The sequence below is a fragment of the Trichechus manatus genome, unplaced genomic scaffold, assembly GCF_000243295.1.
Source record: "Trichechus manatus latirostris isolate Lorelei unplaced genomic scaffold, TriManLat1.0 scaffold00142, whole genome shotgun sequence".
Classification (NCBI taxonomy): domain Eukaryota; kingdom Metazoa; phylum Chordata; class Mammalia; order Sirenia; family Trichechidae; genus Trichechus; species Trichechus manatus.
The window spans coordinates 2,399,334-2,414,915 of NW_004444078.1; the positions used below are offsets into that span (position 1 = coordinate 2,399,334).

Consider the following 15,582-nt stretch of genomic DNA (forward strand, 5'->3'; position numbering starts at 1 on the left):
AAGACACAAACAAATTAAAACTCAAAGGATGGAAAAAAATATATCAAGCAAACAACACTCAAAAAAGAGCAGGAGTGTCAATATTAATCTCTGACAAAATAGACTTTAAAGTAAAATCCACCACAAAGGATAAATAAGAACACTATATAATGATTAAAGGGTCAATACACCAGGACATAACTATAATAAATATCTACGCACCCAATGACAGGGCTCCAAAATACATAAAACAAACTCTAACAGCAATGAAAAGAGAGATAGACAGCTCTACAATAGTAGTAGGAGACTTCAACACACCACTTTCGGTGAAGGACGGAACATCCGGCAAAGAGACTCAACAAAGACACAGAAGATCTAAATGCTACAATCAACCAACTTGATCTCATAGACGTATACCGAACACTCCAACCAACAGCAGCCAAGTATACTTTCTTTTCCAACGTGCATGGAACATTCTCCAGAATAGACCACATATTAGGCCATAAAGCAAGCCTTAATAAAAGCCAAAGAATTGAAATATTACAAAGCATCTTTTCTGACCATAAATCCATAAAAGTAGAAATCAATAACAGAAAAAGCAAGGGAAAAAAATTAAATACATGGGAACTGAACACCACCTTGCTCAAAAACTAGTGGGTTATAGAAAAAATTAAGAATGGAATAAAGAAATTCATAGACTTAAATGAGAATGAAAGATATTTCAGCAAAGATTTAAAGGTTCATGGGAAAACAACAGCCTGCCAATAAAGCTTTAGCTATAAATAACCAAGTGTGATACAAATAATTAAATATATAATTATGAGAACAATATTTTTCTAATAGCATAGTTAACCTACAAAACACCAAAACCTTTAAGTATATAATTTAATATATAAAAACCACCTTTGAATCTGTATGCCTAACAACTGTCATAGGAGTTTATCCTAGAGTTCCTCTTTCTTTGTTTAATCAAAAGGGTGTGGGTCAAACCCAGCTTCGTCTACCTCAACAAACACAGAACAGGGTAACTCAGGGTAACTGAAGAACCAGCCCTGGTGACATCACCTCTTCCTTAACAACCACTTCAAAATCACATAAAACAGTAGATCCACCCTTCCTTTGTAGAATCAGATACCAAAGGACACAGTCATAACTCAGGAGAGAAATTATTCCAATTCCAGCTGTTAATGTACCTTGAAGAACTTCCATGGGGAGAACAGTCCAGGCATTTTCCAGGTAGGAAATATATATATAGCGAGCTGTATTGCAGGCCAGGCCAATGTACAGAACCCTAAAAAAGCAAAGGAAAATAAATTGAGGCCCCGGTATGAGATACAAAACATACAAGCATTACCTAGTTTTTTCCTTCCTAAACCATCCATCCTCCAGCAGACAGTGTTCCAAACTTAGGAGAGGTGAAGCTAAGGGGCAACTAATTTAACCACGAACTCTCAGGAATAAGAACGTTGCTTCTAACATATCTGCCTTCAGCCTTTTCAAAATGCGTGTTAGTGTAAAAGCAAACATCACCCTTCTTGAAACATAATAAGTGGCAGAAACTATGCTGTTTTAAGGTAGTCTGGGCACATTGCCATCTGTAATGACATTACTGGCTTCTTTCCAGGTGGCTATAGGAGAAATATGCCGGGGACTGCAGCTACTTCACTGTGATGGGGGAAGGACAGAACACATGAATATGAATGTGGCCTCTCTCAGAATATCCAAGACACCAGGCAGTGTCACAAGGAGATTCAGGTCACTGAAAACTATTACTCAATGATGAATGACAAACTATTTGGAAATAAAACAACTTTTTCCAATGGGTTCAACTGATACATGTTCAGTATTTTTTTCAAAATTCATGATTGAGATTATCATATGCTTATAAAAACATGTAAGAATAAAATAAACAAAGGCTTAAAGTGGTGCATTCATTCTGAACTGGACAGGCTGGTTTGGAAGCAAATGGTGGCTGCTTCTCCATACAAAACACAACTTGCTGCTAGGGAATTTTTCTTTCCCAGTTGTTTTCCATTTTCTGTTAATTTCCCTAACCTTAATGCTTTTCTTGTTTTCTGAACTCAAGTGGATAAAAACTAGAGGTTAAAAGAAATAAACCAATATGACAATCAGTGGTATTTTCCTAATCTTCTTCAACTATCTTTTCATATTAAAATCTTTCCTATAAACACTGTTTTCTTTTTCCAACATTAAATCAAGGAAAGGAAATGCTCTGAGGCACCCAGCTGGCATTAATTGAAAACATGGAACAGAGGAATGAGGAAAGACAAAAAATGGACTGAGGGCGTGGGGTTGTGATAGAAAATAGATATTAAGAGGGATTTAGGAGATCTTCAGTAACGTATTTTAAAAAAAAGTCTTGATCATCTTATTCTATGGACATTATGTTCTTTGTACTTGTGGGTTTTAAGAACAAAAAGTATACAGTTCAATCCTGTTTGATAAAAGATTTGTTAAGCAAACTTACTATAGATTCATCAACCTTCCTTTGCTAGGGGGAAAAAAAAAACAAAGAAAATGAAAATGCAAAAACCACAACAACTTATGTCTCCTTTTTAAGTTCTAGATCAGTTCTGTGGATGGCCCCTAACTAGTCTAATGCAGATCAGCAAATGTTTTGGGTAAAGGGTCATCCAGTAAATAGTTTAGGCTTTGCGCCACACTGCCACACCATCCCTGTTGCAACTACTAAGCTCTGCTCTTGTAGCTCGAATATTGTTGTTGTTGTTAGGTGCCGTCGAGTAGGTTCCGACTCATAGCAACCCTATGTACAGAACAAAACACTGCCTAATCCTGTGCATCCTCATAGTCATTGCTATGTTTGAGCCCATTGTTGCAGCCACTGCATCAATCCGTCTTGCCAAGGGTCTTCCTCTTTTTTTCTGACCCTCTACTTTACCAAGCATGATGTCCTTCTCCATGGACTGGTCCCTCCTAATAACATGTCCAAAGTATGTGAGACAAAGTCTCACCATCCTCGCTTCCAAGAAGCATTTTGGCTGTACTTCTTCCAAGACACCTTTGTTCATTCTTCTGACAGTCCATGGTATATTCAATACTCTTTACCGCCACCATAATTCAAAGTCATCAATTCTTCTTCAGTCTTCCTTATTCATTGTGCAGTTTTCACATGCATATGAGGTGAATGAAAATATTGTGGCTTGTGTCAGGCACACCTTAGTCCTCAAAGTGACATCTTTGCTTTTTAACACTTTAAAGAGGACTTTTGCAGCAGATTTTCCCAGTGCAATACGTCAGTTGATTTCTTGACTGCTGCTTCCATGGGTGTTGATTGTGGATGCAAGTAAAATGAAATTCTTGACGACTTCAATATTCCTCCATTTACCATGATGTCACTTACTGGTCCAGTTGTGAGGATTTTTGTTTTCTTTATGTTGAGGTGTAATCCATACTGAAGGCTGTGGTCTTTGATCTTCATCAGTAAGTGCTTCAAGTCCCCTTCTCTTTCAGCAAACAAGGTAGTGCCATCTGCACAACCCTGACGCACACCTTTCCTTATTTTAAACCACGCAGTATCCCCTTGTTCTGTCTGAATGACTGCCTCTTGATCTATGTACAGGTTCTCCATGAGTACAATTAAGTGTTCTGGAATTCCCATTATTTGCAATGTTATCCATAAATTTGTTATGATCCACACAGCTGAATGCCTTTCATAGTCAATAAAATGCAAGTAAACATCTTTCTGGTATTCTCTGCTTTCAGCCAAGATCCATCTGACATCAGCAATGATATCAGGCTATTCTGATACTAAGCCAGGGTGGAGAACCACTGGTCTAGCTCATTTCCCAGTAAATACTTTCCTATAATTCCATCATAAGACAATTCAGTAATCCACCTTCTTTGCCTTCACATGGCCCATTCAAGCTTCTTTTTAAGCCCATATCTGAATCCGGGTTACCAGGACAACTATTATTCAATTCAGGCCAAAGACTAAAGCTCCTGGCCTCAAGTAACCCAAAATCAATTAGCCCAGTTTAAGAGGTTGATTGTATTATGCCTTGAAAACTCTATCCATGTGGAATTCAGTCACTGGAGTCTGTAATTTTTAGGACCCTTAGATCTCAGATTCAGGTATTGGTGGTTCAGTAGTAGAATGCTTGCCTTCTATACAGGAGACCCAGGTTTGGTTCTCAACCTAGCAACCTCATGCACAGCCACCACCAGTCTGTCAGTGAAGGTTTGCATGTTGCCGTGATGCTGAACAGGTTTCAGTGGAGCTTTCAGACTAAGACAGACTAGGAAGAAAAGCTTGGTGATTTACTTCTGAAAAATCAGCCAATGAAAACACTGTGGATCATAATGGTCCAATGTAGTGTTTCGTTCCATTGTGCACGGGGTCATCATAATTTGGGAGCCAACTCGACTGCGGCTAATAACAACAACAAGGTATTAGATTGCTACCAACAAGCCAATTGGCTATGATCTTGATACCACCTTCACTTCTTTCCCATGTTTCTAATGTCACAACTGATAGTCCTTTAGGACCAACAGCTCCTGCAAAGAAGAAAAAGTGAAAGTAGTAGTATCCAGGGCAAATTACTTCATCTCTCTGAGCCTCATATATCAAACAGGGGTAATAACATCTACTTTGCAGATTTGTGATAATCACAACACAGTGACTCAACCAAAATAAATGACGGCCTTATTATTAATATTTTAAAGAAAAGTATCCAAGTACCCCTTTGTTTTCTGACAAAACTTATATCCCAGAATTCCAAAAAAGAGAGAAGCACTAGTATTCCATCCTTATCAACCATTCTTGGGAAGTCAGTGGCTTCAAGAAAGCAGTATGGGTAAAACTGTGAGCAGAAAGAAAGGCAGCATTTTCATCTACGAAAAGGCAAAGAAGTAGACATATATTCATGAATAATCACTGAAAAGTGTTTCAGCAACCTAAGAATCTTTTTAATACCTGAATGGGATATTTAACCTGTCATATTATTCACTCTCATGAAATTAAGGATTTGATAATAAAAAGGAATTTATAACATGTTTTACTAGATCATTTTCTGGACAAATTCTTACTTATACTGAATAGAGAGCACATGTTCAGGGTCCTAGAATTTTCTTGGGCACGGAGGTCTGGAATTACAGAAGAATAGTCTAAAAAATGCTTCTTGGTGAGATACAGCTACTTACTGAATATCTCTAACGAAAAAGCTCAGAAGCAACATCATTGCTTTCCTATTTGTGCAACAGAGAGTCAGTAAGTATAAAAGTAGCCAAGAAACAACAACAATTTTAGAACAGGTTAAACACAATTAGTAAGGAACAAATGATTCAGCAGAAAACACTATGCCATGTGTCATGGCCTGACTTGTCTCCACCAAAGTATCTGTCAACTTGGCTAGGCCATGATTGCCAGTATTGTGTGACTGTCTACCATTTTGTCATTTGATAAGATTTTCCTATGTGTTGTAAATCCTATCTCTATGATGTTAATGAGGAGGGATTAGCGGCAGTCATGTTAATGGGGCAAGACTCAATCTACAAGATTAGGTTGTTTTAAACCAATCCCTTTTGAGATATAAAAGAGAAAAGCAAGGAGAGACTGGGGGACCTCATACAACCAAGAAACAAGAGCCAGGAGAATAGTGCATCCTTTGGACTTGGTTCCCTGTGCTGAGAAGCATCTCAACCAGGTAAGACTGACGACAAAGACTTTCCTCTAGAACTGACAGAGAGAGAAAGCCTTACCCTGGAACTGGCACCCTGAATTCAGACTTCTGGCCTCCTAGACTGTGAGAGAATAAACTTCTGTTTGTTAAAGCCATCCACTTGTGGTATTTCTGTTATAGCAGCACTAGATGACTAAGACACCATGGAAAAACCCAAATCACTAGTTCTTGATTCTGTATTTTAGCAAAATACAACAGTAGGGGAAAAAATACTCTTGAGATTCTAATTTCTTATACAACCACAATTCACAGTATTGGAAGTTTAAGTTGATTGGTGGTTATAATAAAGCTGGTACTCTTTATTTCAGATGGACAGTATTCAAAATACAGGTATAATGGTGAGTTATTCTGTGACTCTTAACAGAGGGTAGATTAGTTATGATGCCCTACTTCTCTAATTTAGTTGTTGTTGTTAGTTGCTGTCAAGTCAGTTTAGACTCATGGCGACCCCATGTGTACAGAATAGAACTGCTGCATTGGGTTTTCAAGGCTGTGACTTTTCAGAAGGAGATCACCAGGCCTATCTTTCGGAGATTCCTCTGAATGGGTTCGAACTGCCAACCTTTCGGCTAGTAGTCAAGCACTTAACCGTTTGCACAACCCAGAGACTCCTCTCTGATTTTAGCCCATCCATAATATGGCTCAATGCTCCTGAGAGCACCTCTAAATCACAGTGAACATGAATATTAATCAACAAACATTTACTGACATATCACTAAGCACCACGCACTATGCTGGACTTGAGAGGGATACAAACGAAGAAGAAATCCTTTTTGCCTTCAAGGAACTTACAATCTAGTGGGGAGACAGATATATAAGCAAATAATTTAAGTGCACAAAGTACCGTGGGAGCACAGAAGAGAGGCCCTTAGCTAAATCTGGCAGGGGGTGGTGGTGGTGGTGGTGGTTAGGGACACCTGGGTTAGAAGTACTGACAAAAAAGAGAGGAAGAGCATTACAGGCAGAGGGAACAACTTGAACAAAGGTTAACAATAAAAGTGTTTGCAGCCAAAGAGGATGTTTGAAAGACATAAGATTATAGGATCAAAGCCTAAGGATTTATGAAAAGAAGAATGAAATTTTCCAGTCCAGATCCAGTCTGGAAATTATTCTTCATTCTAGAAATTCAGAAACTCTTTTAAAAGACCTCACACACCATAAGCTGTCAGCAGCAAAGAAAAACCTAAGGAATGCCCCCAAAACACACATTTATAAATACCCTCTGTTGAGAAGCAATGGGTGAGTCTCCTAAAGCAACAGTTATCCTGGTCCCTTTTCTTCATAAAATGACTGTGTATGTATGTATGTGCATATTCAAGTTACATCAGTACAAAAGCAAACCTAGGAGACAGACACCAAACCATGAACAATGGTTCTCTTGGAGATTTGTTATTACAGGGCTCTGCATTTTCTAAGGAGTATATTTATTTCTATAGATTTTGAATATTTCTATAGTGAATAATGTACTTTTTGATAATCATATAACAATAAAGACTGGAAAAGGTAAAAAAACAAAACTGTCAAATTGGGCATGGGAAAGACAACCCTAAAATGTGGAGTAAAATAATAAAAGAACTAGCAGAACTCTGCTGTCAGATTGTTCGGGCCAGATAAGAGAGCATGCCTGTGTTGTCACTTACAGCAAGCAAAAAACTACTGCAGAATATAAGTATGGAGCTGGACTAACAAGAACTCACAAGAACACATCAACTGGGCCCTGAGGTATAAAGACAATAGCTAGGACAATCTTGGAAAATATCTTTTAGGGAAACTTTCTCATAAAGTAATCATAAACAGCACAAAAGAGTATATTTTCCACTCTTATCTTTTTCTATTAGCATTTAGTGAATAGTAAGATTTGTCGGACCAATGAAGACTCTCCTTGCTGTCATGACTGAAACCTGTACCAATGATTATTATGAAAGACAATTCAAAATGTAGAATCACAGTCATTTGGCAGTTTTTAGCCAATCTGTGAAAAGGTGAAGCTTTCAATGATTTCACTCATTTGTAATGTTAATATATACTGATGATTCTGTAATGTTCCTTGGACTCAGACAGACATGGCTCTGGCAGCACGCTTGTCTGTTTTCCCACTTTTGCTTATTCTGTAATATTCCTTGGACTTGGGCAGACATGGCTCTGGCAGCATGCTTGTCTGTTTTCCCACTTTGCTTATTCTGTAATATTCCTTGGATTTGGGCAGACATGGCTCTGGCAGCACGCTTGTCCATTTCCTACTTTTACCAAAACCTTTCTTTTTGCTTGACAAAAAATAAGTATAGTATTCTAACATTTATGTCAGAAAAGGGAAGTGGCATATACACGTATACATTTACATGTGAATAAAATCTCTCTGGAGGGATATACTAGAACCTCATCTCACTGATTGTCTTGCGGCGGGGGGGAGCGGTTGGAGGACTGTCCCAGAACTGGGGTAGAGACTATACTGGATACCTTTTCATACTCTTTGGATTTTTTACCATGTGCATGTACTACTTTTTCAAAAAATGATTAGAAATCAGCCACTGTGTTTCATATAGCTATAAACAGGCACAGCAAATGATGTAGGATGTATGATGTGTGACTCATGGTTTTCCAACCTGAAGGGATAATTATCTAGGTTTCTGTTTTGGCTTATAAACAATACAACAACCTAGCTAAGCTAATATTCGGTATTATTTCTATTTTTTAAACCTGTTGTGAGGTTGAGTGTGGGTAAACCATATAATGTTCCAAACACTTAATTAAGAAAGGTACATGAAAGAATAATTAGTGTTGCCATTGCAGTAAGTGTCATATTCTTTGAGCACAAAGAAAATGGTAGACTATTGAGACAGACTTAAGAAAAGTGCTTCTTTGCTTCAGGACCACCTGGATCACCAAAAAGCATATGTAACACAATAGGAACCTTTGAATCAAAATGGATGACAGAAACAAAGTTCTGTTATAAAACTTCTTTTCCTTGTAGCCTATCTGGCACAGCACTCTGCCTAGCTCTCTGTCTTCCAGCCACATGAGTGCCAAATGGACCCACTGTGCAACCAGACCCACTTCAACCTATTTATGTCATGATACCCTACTCCTCCTTCAGAGCTCACTCAGCTCCATCTCAGACCAGGTCCATTCCCCTTTAAATGTGATCACAGCATCACGTGCCTTTCCTCACAGCACTTATCTCAGTTGTAACCATACATGTGCAACCTGTCCGCATGCTCCATGGAGGGTGGGGACTATTTCATATTGTGTTGGCTCAGTTTTGTCCCCAGTGCCTGACACATAGTAGGCACTCAATAAATAGTCATAGACGGGAGGGAAAAAATGAATACTTTAAATAGAATATTATTCAACAAATATTTACTGAACACACTCTGTGCTAAGTGCTAGGGATACGATGGTGAACAAGATGTAAATACAGTCATTTTTGCTTCACTTAACAACCATGATACACGTTCTATGAAATAGAATGTTATATGATTTGGACATTTGTGAACACCATATTACATACTTAGCAAAGCTATATGGAATACCTTTTGTTTCACTTCCAAATCAATACTTCTCCTTTGTTTCTTGCTGCTGCTATCACTAGCACTGATTTTGCTGTGTTTGGGAGCCGTGATGCACTTCATGGTAATATTTTCGAAAGAAAATTAGACAGATAACACTATAACACTCAACAGACGCATGATACACGAGGCTGGGTGCTGCTGCCTATGAGTCGAAGCATACATTGTTCTACGGTAAACTTTTTATTTGAAAGTAGGGAAAGTTCACATTAAAATCATGATAGAAAGTACGGTACATACATAAGCCAGTAACATAGGTATTATGACTATCAAGACATATGTGCTACAGGTTATAAATGTATTGTACCATTACATGCCTAGCAGCCCAATCACTTTGTATACAAGAGACATGAGGTAAACATGGGGGGAGCTGTTGCATTCTCCAGGTCTGGTTACATCCACTTCATCCAGTTCTCTGATCGGGACTTCTGAGCTCTGTTATAACCTTATGGGACCACAGACGTATATGCAGTCAGACATTGCCAGAACAGATGTTATCCAGCTCATGACTGCATATACTATGCACATATTATAACTATATATGTGTATATATATTAAGATACCTGATTATGGTATAGTAATAAGTGATGCATATGTGAAATAATGAATTGACTTATAAAAGAGGCCTAGTAATAGGATAATAAAAAAAAAAAAAAAGATGTCCGTATTTGGAAACATTTTGACTAATGTCAATAAGTTATGGTTGGAAATAAATATTAAGTCATTTATGTGGACAGGCAACAGCTCAATGAGTCACTGACTAGAGTTTGCTTATTTGGGGCGTCCTGTGTACTGTGCAATGGAACCTAACCACATGTGCACCAGTAGATAACAGGGTTCTTGGGTACCCACAGGCCTATCTCACCAGAGGCATGAGAGCTAGCATACAAGCCACAAAGCTCAAAGAGTCAGTGGCATTCCCATGACAACCAACCATTACATAGCTGCAGGAGTCACCAGTAGAGACCCTGGAAGCCACCAAGCTTCTATCACCAAGCGGGTGTAACTGGCCACTGGCCCATCCTTGTAGAATGAAGAATAAGAACCAAGTTGTGGGTCAGAAGAGTGAATGGGGGAAAAGGAATATTCATTTCTGCAGCTACCAATATTTCCTTCTCTTGTTTCTGCTAGAAAAAGAAAAGGTCAAAATGAAGTCTGAGTGTCTGCTGGTCTTAAATCATTCTGTTTTGCTGCCTTCAGATCTTTCCTGGCTTCTAAACTAAGAGTGGGATTACTGTCACCATCAGCAGGGTCCTGGCCATAGTTACATCTCTCCATTGTTCTTTTAGTTTATCTGTCTACTTTTTCTTAGGTTGTGTATATCTCCAGTTAGAAAACTAAGGATGTTCAAAGCAAAACAGAACCTTGATTAATGGAACTCAACCACCTGGAAGATACAATATGTTGTTTTGTTGTTATATTTTCTATTTGGGAAAAAGTCAAATGACCCCACAACACGATTTTGTTCAAAAAAAAGGTTTTTTTCATGATATGACCTGAGGTACACATACAATATATAGGCTCTATAGTCTCCGGACAAGAATTCAGCATAGCAATTAATTTGAAAAAGGCCTCAAAGCTTTTGGTTGACCATAAACTGAGCTAAACAAGTTCATGAAAATTCAGATTGAAGGAATATCATGGCCAGATCAAAAGGAGGTAATAATGTCACTGTACTTGGCCCTGACCGGACCACTACAGGAGTAGGTCCAACTCTGGGCACCGCATTTTAAGACATCACTAACATAAAAAGAAAGCAGCCGGGGTAAGGAGAGGAAAAATAAAAAGGGGGAGAATCCTAGATAGAATGTTCCAGGAGAAATCACTGGGGGAATTGGAGAAGCAAAAGCATAGTCAGGACATTCAAATATGTAAAGGGCTCTTCCACTGAAGAGAGGGTGGGCTCACTCTGCATTAGCCAAAGTCAGACCTGGGGATAGTCAGTTGGCAGAAGCTAAGGGGAACCAGCATTCTCTCTTTTCAGCTGGGCTTGAACCTGAAAGATGCGAGGCTGGAGCTGCCTGGGACTTCCAGGGTAGCCCTGGCAGTGAAGCCTACCCTGTAGGAGACACAGCTAATAGAGAGACCTGGGTTCTAATCATACGGTTGAGACCTGGTTAAAGCTGCATCTAAAGCCAGTTCCTAGACTTTTCGGTTGTAGCAAACAATGTATAGTACCTGTTTTGCTCAAGCTACTTTGGGAAAGGTTTTCTGCCATCTCAACTGAAAGGGCCCTAAGTGACACAGATCTTAGCTACCTTGTAAAGGAGCAAGTTCCATGTCACTGGAGGAGGTAAAGCAAAGGCTAAGTAACCTCCAGTTAAGGACTGGGGAAGGGAACCGAAACTGGGATGAAGCTAGGCCTTCTGACCTCCCAGGTTATTTACAACTACAAGGCACTATACTTCCTAACTTCATTTATTTGTGGTTGTTGTTCTTGAGAATAAAGCAGAAAACCAAACCTATTGCCGTCAAGTCGATTCTGACTCGCAGCAACCCTATAGGACAGAGCAGAACTGCCCCATAGGGCTTCTGAGGCTATAATCTTTACGGAAGCAGACTGCCACATCCTTCTCCCGCAGAGCAGCTGGTGGGTTCGAACCATTGACTTTTTGGTTAGCAGCCAAGTGCTTTAACCACTGTGTCACCAGAGCTCCTCCACTGTTGAGAATATACACAGCAAAATATACACCAACTCAACAGTTTCTACATGTACAATTCAGTGACAAAGTGTTCTATAACTTCTTAAAACTCTGAAACATAGATCTTGTAACATCAAGGACAATTTCAACTACCCTCACAATACTTATTATACTTTCTAATTTACAAAATTAGACTTATATTTTAGATAAGTTTTTAAATACAGTTTAAAGAAAAGTTTTATTGCTGACCCTCAGTTAACCAGGAAAAAAAAATTATGCAGAACATACCCATCCTGGGCATTCCAGTTAGTTGAGGCTTCCATTTTATTAAAAGAACACACGGCATATGTATACTATAGACCCAGAAAATTGGTTTAAAAAATAGGTCTGGATATAAAGATAGAACAGTTTCTTGAGGAATTCTTCAGGAAATGAAATTTTGAATTGTCATAACTGGTGAATTGTCATAAAGCTTTTTTTAAAAAACAAACAAACATGGAGAATATGCATAATGGGGAGGGAAGAATGAGGAAAATAAAAACACCATTTAAATTCCAAATTAAAAAAATAACATTTTAATCAACATAACTGAAGCAACTCCACTGAGTTTAAATGTATGCTCATGTTACTTAAATTTGTAATCTAGAGCTGAAAAACTTAAAATACATCCTAACATGCTGACTTGAATTATTTAGGAAAGCACTATAACCTAATAATATACAAAAGTAGACAGAGTGGAAATTAAGAATTTCAATTCATATTTTATTCCTCACCTCATAGAAATCAACATTCAGGGTGGTTTCAACAACAGATCATTAGTCAATGAGACAGTTTGAAACCATCTCCACATAAAGTAATATTTAGTAAAGAATGCCAATGTTACTATTTAAACGCTATTTACTCCATGGACCAGAAACAGAGCATGTGATCCTAGTGGCAGCTTCCCAGGGCCTCGGAAGTCAGTGATTCTGTATCCTTAGGGGAGGATTGTTAGCATTTTGCACAACCCAATGTGACTATATTTATTCATTTATGTTATCTAGGGAATTGCTATTTACTTTTCCAGTAGTTGATATCAAATGAAAGGCTTTTACAAACAGTGCCAATTAATGCGATTTCACATCGGCTGAGGTGATGGAATCCATGCCGCAGGCATACCTGAAGTGAGCTTTTCTTGGGGATGGTCATACTGCCTTGGTTATTCTAGAGGATTTTTGAAAAGGTCAAATATGCATGTGAAGAAAAACTACAAAACACTGTGCAAATGCCATTGAGTTGATTCTGAATCATATGAGTGCAAATGTGTAAGCTACTATTAAATAAAATGAAAATATTTCAGCTGAGCAGTCAGGTTTTTCATAACTTTTATCTGTGCCATGACATGGGGATGTCTCTAAAGTTTAGGGTTCCAACGACCATTCAGGTCAAATGGTTTTAAAGAAAGAAAATTCTCTATGTAGATTCCAACAACTGCTATCATAAATCGTATCTCCTATAACTGGTCGCTAGGATGGGAATCAACTTGACAGTAACAGGTTTGGTTTTTTTGGTTTTATGACTGGTTAGGTGGCATGGCCTGGATGAGTGTGCATGAATGGATCTGTGCACAATTCTGACCATCTGATCACAAAAACCATTCAAAGGCTGAGTCCAGGGCGCAGTGAGGGATGAGGTCTAAGTGTGGTTTCTCATATACTAAAACCAGCCAAAGTAGAAAGATCATTAGGGTCAGAGCTGAAAGAAGCCATAGGATCAATTCCAACCCTCTCATTTTATAGAGACAAGAAAACTGAGACCCAGAGAGGTGAAACAGATCACAAAGTCAGTTGGCCAGTAGAAGGTCTAGCTCCCTATCCCCTCATCCCAGAGTGCTGTTTCTGTAGATAATAACAACATGCTATGTTCCTACTACAAGGTCCCAACATACAGTTAAACAAGGGCTTGGAGGAACATCTCTGGATTGAATCAGGAAAGACAGGGACTGGCAGTGTTAGTGTGGTTATGCTTCTGGATTTGGATTAAGGGAGTTGGATGTATGTTTGAGTTGGCTTTAGAAGACACTTAACATTTTAAACACTGATGAATCATTAGGAAGAAGGAGGTTAAGAGGAAAGTAGAAAAGCAAATACCACTCAACAGCTATTAAATATCCTGGATCACAGAAGAAAAGCTTACCCAGGAGCAAAATTCAGTGTTATGAGATAAAATAGGCCAAAAGGCTTTTCTTCTGAGGTAATCCCAGAAGTTGCAGATATCAACACTGAGGCAGGACTCAGGGTGAGCCAGGGGTTCTGCCCCCCCCCCCCCGCCACTCAGTCCAGTTCCTCAACTCTGTCTTTGATGTTCAGGACTCCCCCACACACACACACTCAGGCTGGAACTGGGCTGCATCAGGCAGCAGATTTAAAATCAAATAATCAGAAACTGACTATTTAGCTTGGACTGGATAAAGAGCAGAAACTGGGGAGGGGCAACACAACACCACATACACACACACACACACACAGCACACATACACACACACTCCAAACAGGATCATAAGAAGGAGAGCCATGGGGATAGGTCATATGGAGAACAGCAAAGATGGAGTGTATGGAGTCTCCATCTTAAAGGGTCTGGTCCAGCCACATCACAGGCTGAATGTCCATTATCCTGCAGGTCTCTAGACCAGCCTGGGAAGTTCCTGGAGCTGGGGTCACTCCACCAGTGTGTTGAAGAGTCTTGATCTTTTCCACTCCTTTGATCCCTGATGTGGCTCTGCAGAACCTCCTGTGAAGTCTTAACCACCCCAGGGGCAGCACAGGTTTTTGGTCCCTCTCCTCTGCTTTCTCTCTCTCTTAACTTTTCACCTACTTTCTGACTTAATTCAATGTGATTTCAAGTCAAAATGCTAAACAGTTTTTCTGTCTGAAGTGAAGATTAAGTTATGGATTTTGCAAGCAAAGAAAATACAGTGTAAATACAATTATAATAAACTTCTACCCAAACCTGTCAACTAGTAAACTTTTATGAATAGAATTTTTTTCTCTATTATTTTTTAAAACAGTGAAATCTACCTGAATAGTAGATTTTGATCCAATAACTCTTGTCCTTCTTTTTGTGAACTCGGTTCTGCAGGCCTCTCTAATTTTTCAGCATTTTTTTTCTACTTAGTATCGCATTTATTCCTGCCAACAATCCTCTGAAATGGAAAGGGCAAGGTTATTATTAACCTCACTTTGAAACAGAGGAAATCAAGACCCTGAAAGGTTAGCCAAGTTGACAGGGTCACGCAGCTAAACAAACTGCAGAACCAAGACTCAACTAGGTCTTCTGTGCCTTTTCCATAGTCAGAGCCTCCCTCCAACCCTCCTCATAAGACTTTCGGTAAATTTTAAAGGTGCTCTTTTTCACAAAATAATAATAATTATTAATGATTACCTTAAAATCTTGTTTCACAGAGATTTTCTATAATATTCTATGTTTAAAACAAACTAGATTTATAATAAAATCTCATTAACCGAATTAAGAATAGTTTAATTAATATTAATGATATACTAGAACTAGTAATCTGCTTCCATAAAGATTACAGCCAAGGGTGGGGGAGAAATACTAAATAGACAAGAGATAAGTGGTAACTTTGGCAAAGGGTAAGACAGTACACAATACTGGGGAAGCCAGTACAACCTGTACAAG

General features: G+C 38.8%; 1 protein-coding gene across 5 annotated transcripts in view; it reads right to left on the minus strand.

The window, feature by feature from the left end:
• Positions 1-15,582, minus strand: part of MFSD6 (major facilitator superfamily domain containing 6) — a 95,094-nt gene that overhangs the window by 41,633 nt on the left and 37,879 nt on the right. For all 5 annotated transcript variants that reach the window (XM_004385580.2, XM_023739876.1, XM_023739873.1 and 2 more), the window contains one exon: positions 1,173-1,270. In XM_004385580.2, the coding sequence (XP_004385637.1) occupies positions 1,173-1,270 (98 nt within the window). The remainder of the gene's footprint in view (positions 1-1,172; positions 1,271-15,582) is intronic.